Here is a 24,923-nt window from a genome sequence, read left to right on the forward strand (position 1 = left end):
ATGACTTTATCAACCCTGCATTTAAATTTAAAATTAAAAGGCAAGAAAATAGTAAATCATAATAGTATAATTTTACTGAAACAAGTTTTGTACAAAAATTAATAGCAAAAATGAAACAATAAATATTTACTTTTATAAAAAAAGTACAAATACTTTTTCAGTAAAAATATACTACAATTATAATATAAGTGCTTAAAAATCATATAAGAAACGCCTTGGACTAATTCTAATCTTGATTGATGAATTTTTCAAAATTAGAAGGAACTATTGTTAAATATATGGCGCTTTTTAATACTAAATAAATTATTAAATACATATACAGATTCACACAAATATAATTAGTATGTACATAATTACATCTAACTTCACCCAAAGTATGCGTTTAATTTTTCGTTACGCATTTCATTATGTTTCCATTCTATAATACAAATCAGCAATATATTATAAAATAACTTAATCATAAGTCTGGTTCACAGTAGAAGTGATATATAACTTTGTACTTTAACAATCACGTGGAAGCGCAATAAATATACATAAAAACATTTTGGTGAACATATATAAACTTTCAAACCATAAATTTAACATGAGGAGCACAAATTTATCATGGAATTATCAATATTTGGACAATTGATATGCATATTCCTATGCAGGAAGACATGCATAACTATAGCTTTAAATTTTTTCATATAAAAATATACTCTGCAAAACTTTCAACAGGTTTTTTTCATAATTAGGATTTTTGAGAAGCAATAAAATATATTTACGAATGACAATATCCTATTAAAATGTTTCAGCATCATCGCAATCACGAGTATCATGTCCAAACACTGCAAAACAATTAAAACAATTATAAATAGAATTACAAAGATACAATGAAACAATTTACAACAATTACAAAGAAACAATTAAAAGAATTAATGTGAAATATTTAACAAATATACTTAATAAAAAATTTTGTATTAGTTGTTTATAAAAAATATTTTTCAAAAATTTCGCTAATATTTCTTAGAAACTTAAAAAAATATTTAGAACAGAACTTTATATATTTTCTCCTAGGAGAAAAAATATTATAATAAATTATTACGAATGTAATAAAAAGAATTTCAATTTATATAATTCTGAGAAATGAACTCTTACTCTCACAATTTTCGCAGTACGGTCTTTCCACTGGTGGTTTTTTTGAAGATTTTACGACTTTTTCCGTATCTAGAAAATCTTGAGCTTGACGTGGACAATCTTCTGTTTCGTGTAAATCAAATTGATCACAAATATCACAGAACATACGTGGTGCAGCCATACGTTTTTCTAATGTTGTTCTTTAATCAAAATAATATGGTTAAATTAATAATGATTACATTAATATAATTACTATAAGATATATTTAGTTAAATATTAAATATTACGAACTTGGTATACTCATCAGCTTCATTGGAAGGTATCCCCATTTCAAGAACTTCCACTTTACATAATAAAGTTTCGTTTTTACGTTGCATATCAACTATTACAGAATTTAAGAAATCTATTTGACTTTTTGCTGTTTCATATTCTTCTTTTAATTTTAAAATATCTATATCCTTATCCACTGAAATCAATAATTTCATTTTAATTTCAATATAATTAAAAAAAAAATGCAAAAAAGATTTATTGATTTAAAAAAAATTTTACCTATATGTTGTTTCATATCACCTCCAGCTGCCTGTAATATAAATAACAATTTATTATTTATAATATTTTTATAATAAATTTATAACAAAATAAAAATCAAAAACTTACATCATAACTATTTTTTATATTTTCGCGAGTTAGTTTTAGTTGATTTGTTGCTTCTGTCCATTTAGCTGTAATTTGTTTATTTTCCTTTTCCCTAAAATGATCAATATAAGTATATAAAACTTTAGAAATATTTAGAAATATTTATTTTTTACTTACAAATTATTTTGTACTTCTTTTAAATGTGTTGTTTCCATTGACATAAGATTTAATTTTTCTATCAAATTTTGAACATTTTTTTCAGTTTCTTTTTCTTTAGTTTTTATGATATTTGTAAGTATTTCAATTTTTTGTTCTTGTTCTTTGAATAATTTTTCAAGAGATTCTTTATTTTCAATTAGATTTTTATTTTCTTTAATTGCTTCAGTTAATTTACTTTGCATAAATTTAACTTCTTCACTTTCTATCTGTTTATCCATCTTTAATTTTTCTGTTTGTGCATTTTCTAAAGCTTTAATTTGTGCTGTTAATTTATCAATAATTATTTCTTTATTATTTAAATCACTAATTTGTTTCTCTATTATATCTTGAATCAATTGTTGTTGTTTTTCTAATTCAGAATTTTTTTGGATTATAGATTCAAATTCAGCTTGTTTAGCTTTCATTTCACATTCTAAAGTATTTTGTAATTTCATTACAGATTCTTCTTTGGAACTTTTCAATTCTTTCATCATATGTTCTGTTTCCTGAAGTATATTATTTTTTATATCTAATTCTTTTTGTATAGTTTTTAATTGTGATTCTAAATCTTTTACATTTTCTTCTAATTTTGATTCTAAAATTTTTACATTATTTTCTAAAGAAATCTTTGTTTCAATAATATTAGATATTTCTTTTTCTTTCTCTAGTAGAGCTTCCTCTACTTTTTTCATGTCGTTTACTTTATCCCTTTGTTCTTTTTGCATGAATATGAGAGTATCATTCAATTTAGAAAGTTGTGTTTCAAATTGTTCAGCTTCTTTTTTAGTTTCAACAAGAGCGTTTTCTTTATCTTTAATTATTTCTGTAGCAGCAATTAGTTTATCCTTTAATTCTTTTATTTTATTATTCATAATATCTAATGATGTTGTTAAATCTTTATCCGAGGTTTCCTTACTAGTAACTAAACTTTCATTTGTTTTCTGTAATTCTTCATATTTCTTTTTTAATTCATGCAAATTAATATCTTTTTCTGTTATTAATAATTCTAATTTTGAGCGATTTGCTATTTCCATTTCTAATTTATCTGTCAATTCTTCAATCGTCCAACGATTGGCACTTTGATTTGCTTCTAACTTAGACTTTGTTTTTTGTAAAATCTTTGTTTCTTCTTGAGAAGTATTTAATTCCATCTTTAAATCACTAATCTCTTTTTGAAGAGAAAATATCTCTTCTTTAAGTGAATTTTTTAAAGTTTCATATTGTTTTTGTAAATTAACTACTTCTTTTTTGTTATTTTCTAATTCATTTGAAAGATTTAATGATTCCTGGGATTTTTCTTTAAGCTGTTCTTTAATACAGTTATTTTCTTTTATATGTTTTTCAAGTTCTATATTTTCTGTTTCAAATCTTTTTATTTTAATAGATAATTCTGTATTCAATTTTTTTTCTTTTTCTAATTCAGATTTATTATTTTCTATTTCTGAACATTGTATTTGAATCAAATTATTAGCTTTATTTAATTCTATTTCCATATTATTCAACTTTGATTCTAATGATTTGAGTAAAGTTTCATTTTTGAATGCTTTATCTTTAGCTTCATCAAGCTCTTTTTCTTTTATTCGCAAATCTTCATTATATTTCATAAGTTGTTCTGATGAATCAGTAGAAGTACTTATTAGATTTGTTATATCAGTTTCCTAAACATAATAGAAATAAAATATACTTTACATTAAGAAATTGCATAAAATTCTAAATAAAATAAACTAACCAATTTTTCTTTTTGTGATGTAACTTGTGACAGTTTATTTTCTGAATTAGCAACTTGTTGATTTAATTTTTCTATATTATTTTCAAATTCTCGAAGTTTATTCTCCAGAATCGTTTTATTTTTTTCCGATAAAGTAAGTGCATCCTGTAATTCTGAAAATAAACAATAATTAATATTAATTTAATAAAATAATATAATTTAATATCATATTATCTCTTACCTAAAGTCTTTTGTGTGAGATTTTTTATCTCTTCATCTTTATTTGCAAGAATTGATTTCAATTCAAGTACATCATTTTCTAATTTACTGAGCAATAGAGATTTTTGAGATATATAAGCATTTGCTTCTTCTATACATTTCACTTTTTCTTCAATTTGATTTTGATAACGTTTTGTTAATTCCTCTATTTCAGCTGCAGTTGTCGAACGAAGATCTAATAATTCTTTTTCTTTCACTTTTAATTCTTCACTTAATTTTTTTAATTGTGCAGAAGAAGTAACTTCTGTAGCCATTAAAGAAGCAATATCATGCTCCTAATATAATAATAAATTTAAAATTAATAAACTTGATATTTGCAAAGAAAAAAAGATACTTACTAATTTTTGTTTTTCTTGGACTATTTTAAAATTGTCTTCAGTCTTTGATTGATATTCTTGTATCTGCTTAGAAAGCAAACTATTCTTCTCTTCCATTAATTTGAGTTTTTCATTTAGTTCTAAAAAAAAAAAATATTATAAATATTTTAATTTAGTATTTACATATTTCGTATCATTAATATACCTTCAAGTTTCTTTAATGCAGTGGATAATTCTTCATCTTTTTTTTTATTTATATCAATTTGTATAGATAATTCTGTCAATAGTTTTTCAGTTTCACATATTTTTTGATCAAGTTGTATACAGACTTCTTTAATTTTCAAATCTTTCATATTCAACTGCTCATTGAAAGATTCTGAAAGCTTGTTTATCTGATTTATATTTTCAGTCTTAAGATTCTCTAAAGCAATATTTTGTACTTCTAATTGTTTCTTTGATTCTAATTCTAGTTCTTTTGTTTTTACTTTCAGAAGATTTTCTTTTTCTTCTACTATCTTCTCATATTTAAATATTAATAATTCTTTTTCACTTGTACTTTCTTTTTTAATATTTTCTATTGTTTCTATAGCTTTATGCAATTCTTCTTTTAAAGAACTTGTATTATTTTCAAATTCCTTTTTCATATTTTCTATCAATATATTTTTTTCTTGCAAATCTTTTATCGCACGTTCTATTTCTTTTTTTAAACTAATCTCTGACTCTTTATGAAATGCATTTTCTTGTTGATTTTCATTCAATTTTAATTCTAATTCTTTTATTTGAGTTATGTATCGTTCCATAAGTAATTTTTCCTCTTGCATTTCTTTTTCAAGATTATTCTTAGTTTCTTCTAAAATTTTATTGCGATTCTGTAAATCTAAATTAAATTCATAATTAAAATAAATTATACGAAATAATATTTAATAAAACATTTTTTTTTAAAGTACCTTCAAATTGATTTTTTTCTTGAGCAGTAACACAGGAGACCTCATTGCGTAAACGGGATAATTCTTCTTCTGTTTCAAATAATTTTATACTGTCATGTTCAAGTTGAGCAACACGTTCTCTTTCTTCCAGTAATTGTTTTTCAAGATCTTTAATCCTGTTTTCATTTACAGTATTTACCACCTAATAATAAATGTATTTGTTTAATACTTTATTAATTAATTTAAGTATTAACTATCATAAAGTGCATCAAGATATATGTTTTTTACTGATCAATTTAGGCAAGAAAACAATAAAAATCTCACTTTTCTTGTATGCCTCAATAAATGTAAGATATATATTTAATAAGATATATTATTTGATTTTGCAGAATAACAATATACATTTATGTGTAACATAATAGAATCAAAATAAATAATAAATAGATTAATAAATAAAGGCAAATAATAAATACACAATAAGTAGATAAATAAATAAATAAATAAATAAATAAATAAATAATAAATAATTAAATAAATAAATGAATAAATAAACAAATAAACATAGATTGATAAATAAATTTCTCATATTAACTTAAATACTTATTACGTATTAATAATTGATTTATATGTAAAGCATAAATTTAGCATGAAAAAAGCAATGCTGAAAACAATTACGTTTGCAGTGCACCATAAAGCATGTTAAACCCGCATTCCCTTTTTAACAAATTTCAATAGCATAATAATTAAATATATTATATAAATATTTTCTTTACTCTATTCTTTACTTTCTCTTTTCTTTTCTTATTTTTATATATTTTAATTGTATAAGTATCAAATAATAATATCATCATTATAATTCTGATATTTAACATTAAAAAAAAATTAAGAATTAAAGAAAGAGAGGAAGTACTGCGACGTCATCGTTTTTGACAAAATTGCGATGAAATGCTAAACAATATGACTATAGTGACGATAATACAAGTATAAGCGGTGCAGAAAAACAGCGTCATCAACCCCTTGTCTGTCTCAAACGGCCAAGTGTCCCATCGGATACTCACACATTGTTCACTTCTTTCTTTCTGAAAATAAACGATAAGGTTTTTACGTTAACCCACAGCCTAAATACAAATGTTGTCAATATACCTTATGAAATCTTTCATTTTTTATTTTTAGTGAATTGTTTTTTTAAAATACAATTATAAGCATTGATCACTAATGATTTAAAAATAATTTTAATATCTCATATTTTTTTAAATTGAGCTGCATGTATATTATAGCTTTACCCATCACCATTTATTATAGTATAAGCTCCTAATTCTAGAAAAAGCATATTAATCTAGATTCTAATTTTATATAATTATAGTATATAAAATTATATAGTATTTTAGAACAGAAACGGAAATTTGACAAAATAAAATAAAACAAGAACAAATTTAAAAAAATAATATATATATTTTTTATTTCATTTTGCATTTTGTTAATTTGATTGATTTAAATTTCTTTTTCATTATATATTCATACTTACCTTATGTATGTTCTAAATAATTAATAAATTTTGACATATATCTTTTATGAAATAAAAATTATACAATAAAAATGTATACCTGAATATCATCCTTGTTAATTGATTCTTCTTCAAAACGAAACAAAAGGTCTTCACATTTTCTTTTCTCTTCTTCCAATTGCAAAACAAGTGCATTTTTCTCCTCGAGTAATTTTGAAAACGCAACCTCTGCTTCAGAAACTGTTTTTTGCATTTTTTCTCGATACTAAAATTAAAATTATTCTTTTAAAATATTATTAAATAATATTAAATGAACTACATAAGTGATGTATAATGTTACAACCTGCTCATATTCTTTTACTATTGATATAAGTGATTGTTCTGCTTGATCTGCTTGATTTGCAGCTTTCGTAATTCGTTCACGTTCTAAATCTCTTTCCTTCCGAAGAATCTCAATTTCCTGCTCCTTTTCCTTTAATGTTTCCTAAAATGATGGAAATGCGTATAAGAAAAAACTTTGTAGAAATTATTTTCAGAGATTATTTATTAAAAGAATTTATTACAAAAATTATATTATTTCTTGATGATTTCAATGAAAAAAAAATATTTAATTATTGCCATCAAAATGTGTGTCTATTATATATTTATAAATTGTATACTTTTTCTTATATGATTATTATGTCATACTATACTGTGTAATATACATATATTTTTATTTTACAATTAACAAACTTTTATCGTTGTTCTTTAACTCTTAAGTTATTGGAGAACCGGTTTTCAATAAAGGAAATAAGAAGAGAAAAGCATATAAATGCATATAAAGTTTCCAGAATAAAAATGCAAAGCGCGTAGTATTCTTGTGATACAAAATTTACAATTGATTATTGCTACATCATCGACGTTATGTCATCAACGATTAATACATTGAATATATTTTATTTTCAATATGAATTTCAAAAGCGTAATATCTAGAATTATTCATTATACACTTGCTTTGATGACATCTAATTAAATAAATGTGATTTGCATCATAAATAATAGTAAAATAAATTTTTGAACTTTTTATTGGAAACTTAAAATATTTTTTATCCATAAAAAAGAGAAAGAATTTATAAAAGAAATATTCATCTAGGTAAAAATCAAATTTCAAGGAGATTACGAGGAATGGACGGATGATTTTATTAACATCACATACAGGTATCACTTTTTTAAACTACTTATTATCTACTGTACAACTAGTAACATACTAACAAATAAATTTATACTATCTACAATGATTAAATGAATCATTATGACAATACTTCACTTTCATTTATATGTTTGAAATTATGCAAACATATAGATACAATGTGTTCTTTATTCTATTTCTATATTGTAGAATGAATGAAGTATACACCATATATATTACATTTCTATTTAAGGAATAATAATTAACCAAAATAAATGTTAGATCATAATCTCACCTGCAGGGTGATTCGTGCAGGTGTCGAAGTGCGCAAACCAGGCTTCTGGAATTTTGGATGCAACAAAAAACAAAAATATATCATGCAACAGCCATACAGTTAAATCGCAGAAAACTCCTTTTTTCCTATTCTTACTTACTTTCAATAAATAAATATATATATATTTTTTTTATTTTCGATAAAAAAATATATAAGATTCTGTGAAAAAAATACTATACTATACACATGACTGCTTCAAGCGTTTAATAAAGTCAAACAATGAGTCCAAGAATAAATATTGAATATTTCTTTGGATCGTGAATTAAACTTTATCTAATATTTGACAATATTATTAACAATAACAGCAACAATAACAACTGCAAATCTATAACTATATTAAACTAATAACATCAACTGATACTAATAAGCTAACAACTCGCAGTTCCACTCGCAAACGCATTTCAAAGCAGTCTTCAAACAAAAGAACAAAAGAAACGATGCTTCATTCATACAAATTGAAAGAAATACGTTTATTTTACTCGAAACAACCAGAGAATTATTTTACGATCTCTTTTATCATATGATTCTATCATGTATTCTATAAAATACATAATATTCTAAATAAAATATAAATTTAATATCAAAAACAAATCTCTATCAACTCTCAAAATATTAAGGTAACTCTCTCAGTTTGTCTTTCTTACAAAATAATAGTCAAAATAAAGTTATACATTTATATACACATATTATACACATATTATACATATTATATACACATATTATACATTTTGTATTATTATACAAAAAATCCAAGTTTTAGAATTTCATAACATTTAACAGAAAACAAAATATAACGATAACTTTTATAAAATGGGATATAGTTCAATGTTTTTGATTATCAATATATTAATATTATATAATATACACTACAATCCATAAGTTTAGATAGGATATAAATAAATAAAAAAATATTATAATAACAAAAATAAAAAGTATGATTGTCTACATTAGAACAAAAATATAAATTAAATTTAACAAATACCTGGATATTTATGGATGAAAGTGTATATATGTATAAAGTGTATAATTAATTTATTCTTTCAATCCTCTGATCGTTTGAATAAAGACTGAAATCAAACAAAAAATAAATAATCAGGAAATCTGCGTTCTGGAGAGAAGATACAAGCTGCAGGCCATCATCCTCCTCATTCTGGTACCGTGAATCTTACCCTCGCGGCACTAACACCAGTTCTAGTAGCTGTACTGGTGGTGCTGACTATGCTTGAGATTGAGACCAATGACTCTCTGGAACCGGTCTTCCTTAGGGACGTGTTTAAGGCGGCGCCTGTCGGCCTGTGCACCATACATGATGACCTTTTGCTGGTTGGTGACCGACTGACCTTGTGCGCGGGTGCAAACAGACCGTATTTGGGTCGACACTCGAAGTACCTGAATGAATGCTAAACTAGTTAGTAAAGTGAATGCAGAAAATAGAAATTAAATAAATGGAATTTATTATATAAAATTAATGGAATTGCAAAATCTAATTTATTTATTTTTTTTTAAATATAATACAATAGGAGAGAATAAATGATGATAATAAATCTGAAGGTTGTCGTTCTGCATTAAATCAAGATTATAAATATAGCTTTTAACATGATCGAATCGTGTTAATTAATTCTACCTTGCAGAACTATGTAAGAAATCCGATTGAATAAAACATTTCTTCCCATGCTGCTGCTTTTTCAGAAACGTGTGATCTTTTATTGTGATCTGAACTGAACATTTCAACCGCTTAAAATAAAGATATCAAAGAAAAAAATAATAAATTTAAAGTAAGAAAAGGAAGTATTATTTAAGAATTTAAATAATAAGTAACTGAGGACAATAGAAAATCAATCAAATGAGAATAAAAATGTAATTTTGATTGCATGTATTTAAATGATATAGTATCATGGAAATGGAGGATATTTCACATGATAAAAAAGAAAAAGATGATGTCGAATAACTGAAAATCTTTAGAGAGATATTGTATCAGAGTATAAATTTGGAATAACGATGCACACCTTTTATCGTTGACGGAACCATCGTTTTTTCCAATAGGATCATCCAATTCCACTCCACACCATTCACCGACTGCAAACTCTGTTGTACCGTAGTACCTGAGGACACCGGTTTTGCTGCCTTGGCTGGATGATACTATTACCCTGTCACCTATTCTGAGATCCCTCTGGGACACCGTGGACGACAGACTCGTCATTGATGCGTCTGCGTGACGAGTTATAAATATCCTTCTTATAACATGTGAAATTTTTTGGAGAAAAAAAGATGCATGCAAGAAACATTAAAGTAACGTTGTACAATATAATTTTGTTAAAAAAAATCTTTATATATGTTGTAAGTAAATATTGATGATTATAAGTAAATAATTAATCCTTAATTGGAAGAAACGAGAAGAAGACAGTTTCTTAATAAGTGCAAGATGTAATAATTATATTATTAGAAATTTCTAAACATAGATATATGAATGGATATATCTAGTATATTAAATTGTAAGAACTATAAGGAATGAATCCTAATGAATCCATTTGAATATTTCTATAACTTCAGTTTTAAGGTTGAATAATAAAATTTTTCTATGTTCCATCTTTGTTTTGTTATATTTCTATAGAATAATATTTAAAATGTAACTTTAATATCAATTAAGGATTACTTTAAGAATGCACATTTAATATTAACAATTTCCACAATCGATGAAAAGAAAATGAGGAAACTATATTCAATTTATTTATTAAACACATAAAACTTGACGTATAAAAATTTAACTATATAAATAATAAAGGTGAATAAACGTAGGCTACATAAGAAATGCAGAGATTGCAAAAGACAGTAATACAACGTTTCTTTCAAAGAGATTCAAAATATTGAATAAAAATATTAAACAGCCTGCTACATGTTAGACACAATAGTAATAAAAATAGTCTACATAGTGCTACTTTAAAAGCTACACAGCGTGCAACTAAACATTCCTTACAAAGCTCCTAAATAACTTTACAGAGAATTTTGCAGAATTTATCTCTACCTGTAAACGATTTTCCATAAAACAACTACAATACACAATTTACAATTTCCAATCTACCATCTAATTATTCCATATCAATTTTTACCTTAAACCTACAAAATTCTCGAGCATTCTGAACACGATTCCTTTTCTATTCTACAATTCTACCAAAAAGACAACATATTCTTTCACATTCCTCTTGCGCAATTCTCATTCCCCGTTTTTTCTCAGAAAACAGAAGTGCAAGCACGTTACGGACGAGGAGAGTATCTCTTGCAGCGATCCTTACTCAGAGACGGAGACATGGATTTGCTGAGACTTCCTTTCGAGCTGTCAGGTGGCGAGGTGGGTGTCTTTTGGGTCGGTGAGGCGTCAGTGGTATCGGGCAACGGTGTTCTGGTCAGTCTGGTCAATCGTGAAAATATTCCACGTTTCGGTTCGCATTGGAAATATCGGCATCCGGCCACGGATCCGTCGTTTTTGCCTGAGGGATCCATTCCGTTCCGTTAATTTTCATCGAAGACGCGATTTCCTCTTCACCAAGAATTAGGGAGAGAAGGCTTACCGATCGGTTCGTCTAGGACCACTCCAGCCCAGTCTCCAGGTGCAAATTGAGTTTCGCCGATATAGGCGATGGCGCCTGGTTTCGTGCCACCAACCCATACTCGATCTCCGATTATAAAACTGTCCGTGTCCTCGGTCAGGACCACGCTGTTATCTGTCCAGGGCGGAATTATAAGTGTTTAATGGCATCACTTGAATTCTTTGCTTCTTTCGATTGAATTTTCTTTATTGAATTCCTTTTTTAATTCCTTTCCTTCTTTTCTCATTATTTCAAGAAGATGTTAGGATATAATTGATCAAATTGCAAATTTTTCCTTTTATTTATTTCATAAAGATGAATTGGGACAAGGGATTCTTATAATATTCGTTAGTTTTAGAATTTTTATTTGATCTAAAGTGGCTTCAAGATATTTCGTGAACGTGTACAATTTTATATTTCTCATTTTGGAATGAAATATATATAGTTTGATGAAAACTTGTTTGTGAAAACTCTCTTATCCGGATGGGATACTTAAATTCCTTTATTATTTTTTTCTTTATTTGTTCATTAATTTAAATTTTCTGTTCCGATCATGATGCCATTTCAAGCGTACGTGCAACAATAAAAAGCTACGAGAAGATTCGCAAAAGAAGACGATGCAATCGTATACAATTATTGTTATCTTAGAGTGATGCGAGAGCCATCGCCCATTTTAAGGAAGATTAGTCACGTCTGAAAGAATCTGTGATCATAGATGTGTTGATTGAAATACTTTGGAAATCACGTTTTTGGATGAATGCCAATATAACAGCGAAACTACGTGATTCCTGTATTAATGAAGGAATTATGCGATTATATAAAACGGAAACAATATAAAACAAATTTTCTACATATATATTCAATCATTATACATTTTCTTAAATCCTTTTCCTAAATAATATGTTTACAATACAAATTTTGAATAATTAATTCTAAATTTTATATTATTAATTACTGCATTCAAAATTAAGGAAAAGATCTAACAATTGATATACAGACATGTGAAGAAGCCAGGTCCTATCTTAAATCATAATTTAATGTACATATATTTTATATTAATATTAATTTATATTAATTTATATATTTAAATGTGAAAAAAACAGGCGATAAACTTTACATCTCTCTATTGAAAAATACTAGGACATGATGCATAAATATAAGAGATAAATAAATTAGAAATAAATTAAAAAAAAAAAAAAAAGAAGAAGCACCTACCTGATCCTCTGCGCAGGCCAGCCTCGCTTAATCGACGGCCATGCGTTTCCCAAAGATGATCCATTTGGCCTGTGATCATGCAAAACAATGCAAAACAATGCAAATCATACAAAACGAAAGCATAATTTCACGGAGCAAACAAGCTTACCGCATTTTATTTTCAACCCTTGTTCAAGGGATTGAACATCATAAAAAAATAAAAATGAAATAAGAAAAAAAAAAATTAAATGCAGTGAACTGCACTGTAATGTGGCAAGAAGATTCATTACGATCATGCGTTACGCACGATAAAACAAATAATAATAATAGGTTTTTTAATTGCAATTGGATGATACGTAAGAGAGGAAGTCTATTTCCTACGGGCCAAGTTATTAAGCAAAGTGTTATGTAAAAGAGATCACAACGAGGTGTGTTCGAATAAATAATTATACCTATGTGGATTTTATATTTAATCCTTTTATGATAATTAAATAATATAAATAATAATCTGAATACACCTTAAATTATTAAATAAAATTATCAATTAAAATTATATTAAATTTGTAGAAAATGTAGATGTAAAATCAATATAATAAATATGATGATTAATAGTGGAACTTTTATAAAATATTAAGTTATTTATAAAATAAAATTTGGACCAATGGACCAATCTCTTTCATAAAATAGTACTATAAAATATTATTCTTATTGTATTTTGTTTGAACAACTTTATCATATCATTTAATCTAAATTATTCAATTGACAAATAGAATTTCTTTTTTTTTTCTAGAATATCACAGATTTCTCAATGATAATTGAATTAGAACATAAGACGAATGTATTATGTCGAAGCTTGACTATTATCCTATGATAAAAACCAGAGAAAAATGTCACGATTCGCGATTTAATTAATTATTCATGAGTGGTTGGTGGGCGAGCCAGTGGTAGTAGGTCGTTTGCGTAGGTAGAATTCTCTGTTCGATGAGATTGATTCGCGATTAAAATGAAACGATAGAATATAAAACCGTGCATATAAAAAATATATAAAGATGCTTTTTCATCACAGGATATTTTAAACATAACATTTAAGATTTAAATAAATTGTGCAATTTTTTGAATGATAATAAAAACTAAGTAGAGATAAAATGAATAATTTGGATAATAAGCAAATAATGTATAGATATAAAAGAGTAATAATAGATTCATTGTTTATGATTTTTTACGATTATTGTGAGTAATAAAAAATTAATGGAATTAATTGAGAAGATAAGTGAATAATATCAAAACAATGAAGAAGTATTATTTTTTCTTGAATAGATTGTAAAAAATAATACAAATAATTTATATTTAACAATAAAATTAAATTGTATAATAATAATAAAAATCTTAGAATGAATGCTAAATGCAAAGTTTTGATTTAAATATTAACTTATGTATATATTTATAAAATCAATCTTCAAATGCTAAAACGCAGTTCTACTTTCAAAATGCTATATAAAGATCGATGCATCATCGTCTAACGCATCAAATTGTTAGACATGAGTCACCTAGAAAAAAAAAAAAAGTACCTGAAAAAACAATGCAAGTCGAACAACCAATTGAGTCCAGGTAAATCCTATGTACAATGAACAACTATATAAACATACAGTAGGATTTCTTTTACTTTAAAGACAAATATATTACACGAGAGAGTACAGAGTACTAAAATAAACATTGTATTGTGTCAAATACCTTGACCGCGTAACATATGGTATACTTGGTAATAAGATACGTAGTAGTCATACAATCCAAGATACCTTGGTTCCGCACGAATGTGGATGATCCATATGTAAACAAGGTTAATGGTAGTATCGATTCGATTACTACTGATATACTATAGTTGTCAGATAGCAATTTGTTCCTGAAATCTAATCTAATGAACATTTAATTGTAGCTTAGCAATCTCTGTTTCGGAATCATTTTTCAATCATGCTCAACGAATGCTGATGTATCAAATTTTTCTTAAATTGGAAAATTTCATGATTTCAATTTTTTTAGAAACTAAAAGTTTAGACATTTCTTATTTGAGAATTAAAATTATTAGAAACTGAATTGAGAAAATTCAGATTTCTATCTTTACAGAAAAGTTCTAATAATTCATTTCTTCAATACCATTGAAACAATCTTGATCAAATTAGTTTTCCATAGTTTACTCGATATTATTTAATTTTTAAAATAATTTAGAATATTTCTAAAATTCTTATGAAAAATTATACAATAAACATTTAAATATAAATTCTTCTATCCAATATATAAAATACAAATATAATTTTTCAACAAAATTAAAATAACATACATACAGGCCATAGAAAATTATATTTTGGATATAAATGTCTGACCAATAATAAAAGAGATAATGAATATTAAAACATATTACATATTATATTAGTGGCATTAATAAAAAAGTAAATCAAATTTGAGAATCAATCTGAAAACCGGCTGTTGTCAGTTTAAATATCAAAGAAATCTAAAAGAGCAATATTTTTAGTTTCATTCTCCATATTTAGCTGGTGCTTCATTATTATTGAACACCATGAAACTGATTACATCAGATGAAAAGATCGTCATTTTAAATTAGTATAATTTATGAAGATATGATTATGCTAATAAAATTTAAAGAAAAAATATGTGTAAACATTTGTATCATATGTTTGCTTACTTAACAAATGAATGTTAATTATTGAGAACCATAAAAAAAGATCTTAACATCATACAGATATTGATCTGAATAATCTCTATTGAAGATAATTAATCAAGCAATGAGAATGAATTCTTAATAAGATCATAGATCATTCTAAATAAGATCTTTAAATAAAAGTTTTGCCTATTAACATCTTTAATAAATTGTAATATTAGAAAATTATTAAAAAATTTCAAAAAGATATATCTAATATCATATCAAATAAATAAAAAAATAAAATTTATAATAAATAACACGATTCTCTTCAATAGTATTTTTATAAAATTCATTAGGAAAAATATTATAATAAAAATAAAATAATATAAAGTTACAAAAATAAAAGATCATAATTTCTTTATGATCTTTTTTAATACAGAATTTCAATAATGGATAACATTTCAATAATATGTTAATCTTGATATGTTTAGTATCAACATTTTAAAGTCATGGATCACTATGAATTTCCTTAATAATCAATATCAGATATCGAAAAATTGTATCCAAGTATGTGTTTCCATGTGGAATTGAAATCGATTGACATCGTTACCTTGAGCTTTTCTATCGTGTTGCGAAACTCGAGCCCGATCAACAATACGTGCGCGACTGATCATGGGTGCAAGATAGACGCCGTGAAAATCTCTGCCCGAAATGGAAAGCATGGCAAGCACGTGGGAGGAAAGACGGAACGAACGGTTGGAAATTGAGCGTACAATAAACACATGCAAATTGCATAACGTAATGTGCGTCATACGACGATGACTGCACTGGCACTACACGCGTCGCGGTCTCTTCCTAGTCGAAGTCACTGGATGAACCAATAAGGCAAGATAGCTGCCCTCAATGCGAGACCAGGAGCTTTTGTACGCGGTTAGCATCTCTTTCCGTTCCGCGCGCCGTGAATAATCGAATAGATTAGTATGTAGATTTTGTGGCTATTCTAGAAGAAGATCAAAATTTAATCTTTATAAAAAAGATATTAAATTCGTACTGATATACGATATTGGAGAAACATTTAATGGTTGAAAAGTGATGATGATGATATAAAGGGATAACTTGATAAATAAAGAAGTAAACAAATTTTTAAGAAATTATTTGATGAATAATTTGAAAGATATTTCAAGTTCTACAAATAGTGATATAATATATGAATAGAATTATATGACATATTTCTGTAAAAAAAAAACAATAATATTTGATAATTGTATTGGAAATTCAAGAGAATTAAAGATATAATTGATATTTTAAATATCAATGAAGATAGAACCAATATTTAATTCATATTTTACTCGGACAAATATAATTTTATAATGATGAGGAAAAGAAGTAAAATATAAATATGAAATAAAATAATATTTTTAAAATATACTTATATCTTTAAGAAATAATCAAATAGCTTCAAATATGAAGGATGAACAACATACAAAACCTTAACAAAAATCAACTTCCAATAAATCCTAATAAAAAATTCAAGAAAATCCACCAATGCTTTAAAAAAAACATCATAACAGAAAATACAATCAATTTACTTGCAAAAAGCAAAAATGACACTGTATATCATTCAATGATCCATTGAGTTAGTAACAACAAAATTAAATAGGGATTCATTTTACCATTGCATCTGTAATTTCTTCAATGAAATGTTCACGATAACCGATAACGATCGTAGATTTGTTAATGAGAAGTCGATATATTTACCAGATCGCTCGGACGAGATGCGTTGCGCTGAGAGGTGGAAGAACGACTCGCAAGAAGTTAGCGAGTTCGGGCTTGTAAAAGTATTCGTTCACGCTCGTCTCAGGGTCTCGTGGGCGTACTCATTTACGTGGTGTGGGGAATTAACGGATCCCAGCTTCATACTGCTGTAACCCTTTATTTGTATCGTTTCCTTGCTTGATGTATACATTGGGCTAGGTATGAACCAAGCTCGATGATTTGTTAAATTCGTTTAAATTTTTTATAATTATTATCAATGCAAATTATAAATATAAATATAAAATGATTCTTCTTTTTCTTTTTTTCATTTATAAATAATATTATAAAAATAGAATAAAATAAAATATTTATATTTTAAATAATATAATGAAGTATATATTGTGATGATATAAATTTCAAATATATTTGTGTGATTAGATATTATCTATATGTAATAGCATTACCTTCTCAAATAAATTATTTTAACCAAACCACACAGCTGTGTATAGTTATGTCATTTTTTAAAATATTTAGAAATTTTTATTAAAAATTAAATGTTTTACATGTAGCAGACAAAGAACATTAAACATACAAAATACATTAAAATTTAAGCTAAGGAAATAATATGTATATAAATAAAATATAAAAATGTAATTATGTAATTTTTTTCAAGACATGCATATATAATATAATATAATAAATAAATTTATTAAAGACTTACTCATTGATGGTCTTGGAGGTGATGGTGGAACTGCTGGTCTTGGTGGTAAATTGCTGCATGGTCGACCAATTTTTGATGGTGGTCTTATTCCAGATGGTTTTGGATCAGACATATTCTTATATATGTAACAATATTATGTATCTGAAACATGAAAATGATGGATTAGTAAAATTGAAAGAAAAATTCAAAAGATATAAGAAAAATAAAAATTAAAAAATATAATCAAAAATACATTAATATTTTAATAGAATATTAGTATGAAAATAATAGTATATATATGAAATATCAAATAAATTTTTTAATTTATAATATATCATTTAATATTATTCAGAAAAAAAACAGCTACAAAATATTAACTTTGTATTAAATATTCAAAATATTGAATTTGTGAAAAAATAAAAAAAAATTAGTAAAGAAATTGCAATGACACACTAATAATTGCTTCTAAGCAATGTTCTATGTTTATATTCAGTAATCTAAGGTTAAATATATTTATATTATTCAAAAATAAAATCATGACAAAAAGTTAAATATTTCTATTTCCGTTATTTTAAACATTTTTAATATTGTATTTAAAAAATATGATATTATTTTTTTAAATTCGTCTTAAAATTTATATAAATTTCCTATAATATGATGATAAAAAAAATATTTGATCTTATTTGAAAAATTCAAGGTGACCTTGATTTTGCTATGAAAACAAATTATTTTCGAAATTTTTATCATCTGTTGTATATTCAATACCAATAAATTTTTGTTTAAAATTTTATTTTCAGATAGCAAATGGCCGAAAAATCGTTTATTGCATTAAATGAAATACTATATATATAAACAGAATAATTTCAGTTATTAACATCAAAATAATTTTAAATTAACTTAATATTTTAAATACTTAACAATCTTTAAATTTTATATTTGTATTTTATTTAAATTCTGTAAAAAAAATATATTATGTTAAAAATTCAAAAATTATATTCAAAAAGTCGTTACATTATATTAATCGAAATCGACATTTAAATTGCGCATACAATTACAAAATATATCTTATAATAAATGCTGACACTTATAAATAGACACATGAATATGACTATTATATTTTTATTCAAAAATAAAATATGTTAAAACATAAATTTTGGTTGAAAAAAATATTAAAATATTAAAAAAAATGTCAAGTGGAAAGTTAACCTCTTTGGAATCAATGTTAATCATTAAAAATACAATCATCGTACCTTATTTAATTGTAATATGATGAATTCACGTACAATTAATTAACATATTTTACAATATCACTATATTTATGAAGAAGCACTATAAAATATTCGCACAAATTCACACAGTGATCAACGGAAAAATGACAATTAGTGGCGCCAGAAGCGCCGTCACGGTCTACTTATGAATTAATTTAGAATTCTCTGTCAATTTTTCTCCGTATTTCAATATAACCACAAATAAGTTACAGAATAGATTTACTAACTTATAGAATTTTATTTCATGTTCTGAAATACTGGTAATACAAAAAATTAAACTGTTTATCAGTATGCTCTAGGATTTAAAATAGTGAATGTAAAAATTATATTTAATCCATTATATTCAATTCAATTACAAAATTTAATAAAGTTTACAACAAATTTAAAAAAATAAAAATAATTTTTTTAATATATCTTATATAGTATTCATTGTATTCACTGTAAATTTTTTTAATTACGAAATGGATTCATGTATAACTTAAATTGTTTATGAATTAAAAATTACATTTTTTAATATTACAACAAATTATATTTTTTATTATAACATAGTCAAAATAATATCAATTTGTGAACTTTTTTATTAAAATTGAATTTATATATATATATATATATATATATTCCTCATTTTTCTTGACAACTTTTAATTGTTATTTTTGTTATAAAATGATTAACAATATGAAAAAAATAGTATAAATGCGCATATAAGATAGGTAAAGAAAACAATAAAATTAATCAAATATTTGAGTTATTTCCTGAGTATATAAATTTAGACGTAAATAGACAAATAGGAATGCAGATAAGAATAAATAGAATAAAAAAAATAAAAATAAGGATTATTTCTGGAAATCGTAAATAAAAATAAGCAAAGATAGCAAATAACAGAAAAAGATAGAAATAGGATAAGTAGATTGATTGTTAACATTATTTTTTGAGTTAAAAATATTTCTTCAAAAAATGTTTTTTTTAGAAACATTTAAAAAATGGCGTTGATCCTCTTGAATTCTCTTATTTGAAATAAAACTTTAAATTTTCCTGCGGAAAATTCAGTTTAATATGAAAGAGCATAATGTTGTGGCAACTCTGAACTATTGATTGATCATGAAAATGACGTTTTAAGAATTCTTAGAAATTGTGTCGAAAGAAATGCATGAAGAATATTTTTAAATTAATGTTAACAATTATTAAAAGAAAAATTAAAATATTATAGTATAATATAAGAAATAATAGTGAACAATTTAAAATTAATAATTGAAGAACAATTATCACGTCAAAATGTCTTCATATGATATAAGTGATATACCGTTATATAAATTCTATTAAAAAATTCAATTTATTCTTTAACATCAATATGAAAATCTCTTATTATTAGAATAAATCAATGTTTGATAAATAAAATAATTAATATTAATATAAACACTTTGAAATTAAACAAAAATGACAATTGATTTATCAACAATACCACTTGTTGCTTTATCTATCGAATCTACACAAGTTGTTTCATCATTATTAAATTCGCCAAAAGTTATTCCTTGCGAAAATAAATTACCAAGGTAATTAATATTTGATTAATATAAATTTTTTTAAAAATTTTATCTCCATTAAGTTTTTAAGTAATCAATAACTTTTTATATTTGTAAATTTTTAGAGATTGGAGAGGTCTTGCTCATTTATGCGAATTAGGTGGAGAATTAATGCCTTTACTTATATCACATCCAGATCCAACTGCATATATTTTAACATATTGGAAAAAAAAACAAAAAAATATTACAATTAAGGATTTTCAAAATTTGTTAGAAAAAATCGATAGATGGGATATCCTAGATGATACATTAAAGCTTTTTGGTTTGTAATTATAATATAAGTTACATATCTTATTTTAAATTCTTCTCTTCTATTGAATTTAAATTGCAGTAAGAGATGGTGAAAAATATTTAGAACAATTACAAAAATCTCAAACGTCAGCTGAAAAAATTGAAAATGACACTGAGATAGAAATTCTTACTATAGGTAAGTCAAAAGTATGACAATACATAAATAAAGCAATTAAAAATTATTATATATATATATATATTTTTTTTTTTAATAGATGATTTCTATAGGAAAGAACAAGGACTATCAGAACAAAATTATGATGCATTTATATTATATGCTGATGAAGACATTAAATTTGCTAATGAAATGGTGGATAAACTTGAGAAAGAATATAATTTGAAGGTAAAAATTTAAAATTATTTTATACTATAATATATAAAGTATATAATATAATATATATAGTATAAAATAATATATTTTATATATTTATACTATAATATATAATATATATAAAAATATATGAAATATATTATCTTTTAGCTTTGTTTAAAAGATCAATTACTTGGTGGAATTACATTTGAACATGAAGCAGTAATGAAATTAATATCAGATCGATGTAATAGACTAATTGTTATTATATCACCAAATTTTCTTAAAAGTCCAGCAAATAAATTCTTTTTGAATTATGCTCAAGCATTGGGCATTGGTAAGTTTTAATATGTATTCATTAAATAATAATTTATTTTAATTTTGTATGTAATGTTTGAATCAGGAACCCAACAAAGAAAGATCATACCATGTTTATATGAAAGATGTCGATTACCACCTCAATTACAATTTATGGTCATATTAGATTATAATAAATTGGTTTCGTACAATTTCTGGGGAAAATTAAGAGATTCCATACAAGTATCAAATAAAATAAAAGAAAATCTAAATATTTTTCCCATAAAAAATGACAGCAATCTGAATATGAATAATGAAAATGACAAAGATAAACAAAATACAAGTAATGTAGAAAGAAAGATTGAAATAGAAAAGCTTCAAATACAAAATAAAAAAGAAACATTTGATAGAAAGGAAAATTCAAACCAATTTGAATTTGTCAGTATAAATAATAATTCAAAGGATAATAATAAAAAACACAATCATTTTTTACTATGGTCTAAAATGTGGTCCAAAAAAGGAGAAAATAATAAAAGAGAAGATGCTTCAATTACAAAAACAATTAGTTTACCATCTATCGAATCTTTGGATACATTAAATTCAACAGAATTAATAGAAAAAAAGAATAAAACAAGACTTATAGATAAATATATAAAAAAATGTAATTTATTAAGTTAATACTTTTAAAATATTTAAAATACTTATTAAATTGTAAAGAAACATTTATTATTAATTTTATTTTATAATTAAAAAAATAAAATTGTATTAATAAAGTATATAAATTCATAATATAGATATAAAATGTATATAATAATGTATATATAAATAATATAAGATAAATTTATATTAAACATTTTTTTATTTATATATATTTATAAGAAAAAGTTAAGTCTTCATGATTCATTAACCTTACATTCATTGTGAGTGTAAATAGAATTATATTGTCAAAATTTAAAGAAAATAGATAATAATATACTGAAATATTATTAATTTTCTTATATATAAAAATATAAATATATATTTTAAGAATATATAATATAACTTATGTATGAAATTAAATAAATTAAAATGAATCCTAATTGAAATTTCAAAAAAGGAAATCCAGTTAAATAAATAAAATAAAGTTTTTAAAAATATTCACATGTATATTTTTATAAGAATAAACAATTAATATGCTGTATGATTAAACTAACACTAATAAAATTTTAAAAATTACCAATTACTAATAATAATACTAATAATAAGAAATAAATTCTCTTGAACATTAATAAGTTTAATAAAATAAATGAATTTTAGTAAATTGATATTTTAAATAACTAAATTTTACAAATTATTCACGATTTAATATAAAATTATAAAAAAAAGTTTATAGTACACAATTTGTATCAATATTATTAGTTGATAAATTATATTATAAGAGGGCTCTGAGATCGAAAAATACGTGATGATAATAGTTGTGCTGCTACTTGTTTATTTACGCGAATAAGAATTTTCTTTATTATTATTAAATATAATGTGAGTTGGTTACAAAAAATATAATATTGTATTAAGTGAATCTTTACCACGAAGAGTTAAAGTAGTGAAAATAATTAAATTGATTTATACTATAGGACAACGATCGTTAAATGTTTTCTGTAATATAATTCCCGCCAAATTTTTTACATTGTGGCGCTATTAATTGACATTGCTTCTAATTTTGTTATGTTTTTTATGATCTAATATCATGTTTTAAACGAGTATTAACTATTATTAAAAATAAAAAAGATTAAACATATATGTTTTATAATTTAAATAAAAAATATCAAAAATGGTTCGTCGAAAAAGTAATCCGAGGTTAGTTGACATAAATTTATGTGATTAATATTAAATAAATTAATAAGATATAACGATATATAAATTGATTATAATTATATATTCAATATTCGAAAAATTTAATTTTCAAAAAAATTATTATCTTTCTAAATTATTTCTTTTAAATGTTTAATTTTAAAAGATATATAAATATACATATTTCACAAAATTAAAAGATCATTAAATAATTATTTAAAAATTATTGATAAATTTAAAAATTATTATTATTTTAAAATGCTGCAATAATTATTTTAAATTTATTTTAAAAAGTAATATTTCTATTGTGCGCGCCTCGCAAGAAATTTCATGAAAGGAATACGAATTTGATTGGTTATTTCTAATAAAGTGAACAATTATATAAAATAGAAGTATCTTTTAAGTATCTGAGAAAGATTTTTATATTTGCATATTTGCAAGTATCATATATCATTTTATAGTCGTTAAAGAAATAAAAAACGCTGTATGAAATGATTTTTTTTTTAAATTTTGTAAAATCAAATTGTCTAGGGAATTATTTATTCATTTTTTTTCGAGATCTTAACGAATATGAATTTTAGAATCAAAACAATTTAGAAATTAATAATTTTGTATCAATTTAACAATGCTTTAATAGCATTGTTATATTATAGCATTAATATAAACATTATTATATAGTTATGTGAAATATTTATAGTTATGCATGTTTATCCTGATACAGGATTGTTTCGGAATACGTTACTTATTCATTAAATATTGTGAGAATTGGAATTCGCCATGGAATTCGAATTAAAAATAATAAATATAAAATAAAAATGAAATTGAAAAAAAAAATTTAACGCAGATTTCAAAAATTGATGGGAATGACTGTGTCAATTAAGCATGCAAAATTAAATGCATTATATTTTTTTTCATATGACATTTGTAAAAAATATAGTTTTATTATTTTAGATCAATTGATGATCCACAAAGATCACCTAGCGTAAAGTCTAGAGTAAGTGCATTTTTAAGAATCAATATAACTATTTAAATATTTTTAATAAATAGATTTATATATAAAATATTATTATTATACATTTTTTTTAGCCAAATATATCAGCAAATAGACGTGTACTTCGGACGACGCGAGCTTTAAAAGAAATTCGATATTTAAGAAAAACTGTAAAGTTGATTATACCAAAAGCTCCTTTTGCTCGTTTAGTTAGATATATTATTATAGATTTATTTCCTAATAGTGACGTAGACAGGTAAAATTTTTAACATTTTTTTAAACAT

At 24.2% G+C, this 24,923-nt stretch overlaps 2 protein-coding genes across 14 annotated transcripts; one reads left to right on the plus strand and one right to left on the minus strand.

The window, feature by feature from the left end:
• Positions 1–267: 267 nt before the first annotated feature.
• Positions 268–19,497, minus strand: LOC727159 (CAP-Gly domain-containing linker protein 1). Of its 12 annotated transcripts, none has more exons than XM_026439789.1 (23): positions 18,097–18,235; positions 17,379–17,539; positions 16,231–16,620; positions 12,986–13,054; positions 11,753–11,905; positions 11,477–11,671; positions 10,193–10,394; positions 9,356–9,575; positions 8,148–8,192; positions 7,028–7,168; positions 6,785–6,949; positions 6,239–6,259; positions 5,202–5,382; positions 4,460–5,131; positions 4,276–4,394; positions 3,900–4,212; positions 3,680–3,831; positions 1,930–3,608; positions 1,774–1,864; positions 1,666–1,696; positions 1,408–1,582; positions 1,138–1,316; positions 268–827 (listed from the first exon to the last, which is right to left on the minus strand). In XM_026439789.1, the coding sequence occupies exons 3-23, from the start codon at positions 16,430–16,432 to the stop codon at positions 781–783; spliced, it is 5,052 nt and encodes a 1,683-aa protein (XP_026295574.1). In that variant the 5' UTR covers positions 16,433–16,620; positions 17,379–17,539; positions 18,097–18,235; the 3' UTR covers positions 268–780. The 12 variants fall into 12 exon arrangements, with proteins under 12 accessions (XP_026295574.1, XP_026295572.1, XP_026295573.1 ...); XM_026439787.1 differs by having other exon boundaries at positions 17,379–17,542; positions 18,097–18,234; XM_026439788.1 differs by having other exon boundaries at positions 17,379–17,590; positions 18,097–18,233.
• Positions 19,498–20,269: 772 nt separating this feature from the next.
• LOC413194 (myeloid differentiation primary response protein MyD88-A) lies at positions 20,270–24,871 on the plus strand. 2 transcript variants are annotated; one of them, XM_006560440.3, is made up of 8 exons: positions 20,270–20,893; positions 20,989–21,185; positions 21,279–21,350; positions 21,430–21,557; positions 21,696–21,861; positions 21,928–22,482; positions 24,600–24,642; positions 24,735–24,871. In XM_006560440.3, exons 1-7 carry the CDS (start codon positions 20,778–20,780, stop codon positions 24,632–24,634), a joined length of 1,269 nt encoding a protein of 422 aa, XP_006560503.2. In that variant the 5' UTR covers positions 20,270–20,777; the 3' UTR covers positions 24,635–24,642; positions 24,735–24,871. The 2 variants fall into 2 exon arrangements, with proteins under 2 accessions (XP_006560503.2, XP_006560502.2); XM_006560439.3 differs by having other exon boundaries at positions 20,272–20,893; positions 21,255–21,350.
• Positions 24,872–24,923: the final 52 nt, after the last annotated feature.

Source organism: Apis mellifera, linkage group LG3 (genome assembly GCF_003254395.2).
Source record: "Apis mellifera strain DH4 linkage group LG3, Amel_HAv3.1, whole genome shotgun sequence".
Lineage (NCBI taxonomy): Eukaryota > Metazoa > Arthropoda > Insecta > Hymenoptera > Apidae > Apis > Apis mellifera.

Bases quoted from the DNA above. Each gene is read 5' to 3' on its own strand.
- LOC413194 (XM_006560439.3), top strand. From the start codon at position 20,778: ATGACAATTGATTTATCAACAATACCACTTGTTGCTTTATCTATCGAA. The intron at 21,558-21,695 runs GTAAAAATTTAA...ATTATCTTTTAG, and splicing joins AGAAAGAATATAATTTGAAG to CTTTGTTTAAAAGATCAATT. The intron at 22,483-24,599 runs GTAATTTATTAA...TTATTATTTTAG, and splicing joins AGATAAATATATAAAAAAAT to ATCAATTGATGATCCACAAA.
- LOC727159 (XM_026439789.1), bottom strand. From the start codon at position 16,432: ATGACGCACATTACGTTATGCAATTTGCATGTGTTTATTGTACGCTCA. The intron at 4,395-4,459 runs GTATATTAATGA...TTTTTTTTTTAG, and splicing joins TGCATTAAAGAAACTTGAAG to AACTAAATGAAAAACTCAAA. The intron at 3,609-3,679 runs GTTAGTTTATTT...TATTATGTTTAG, and splicing joins CATCACAAAAAGAAAAATTG to GAAACTGATATAACAAATCT.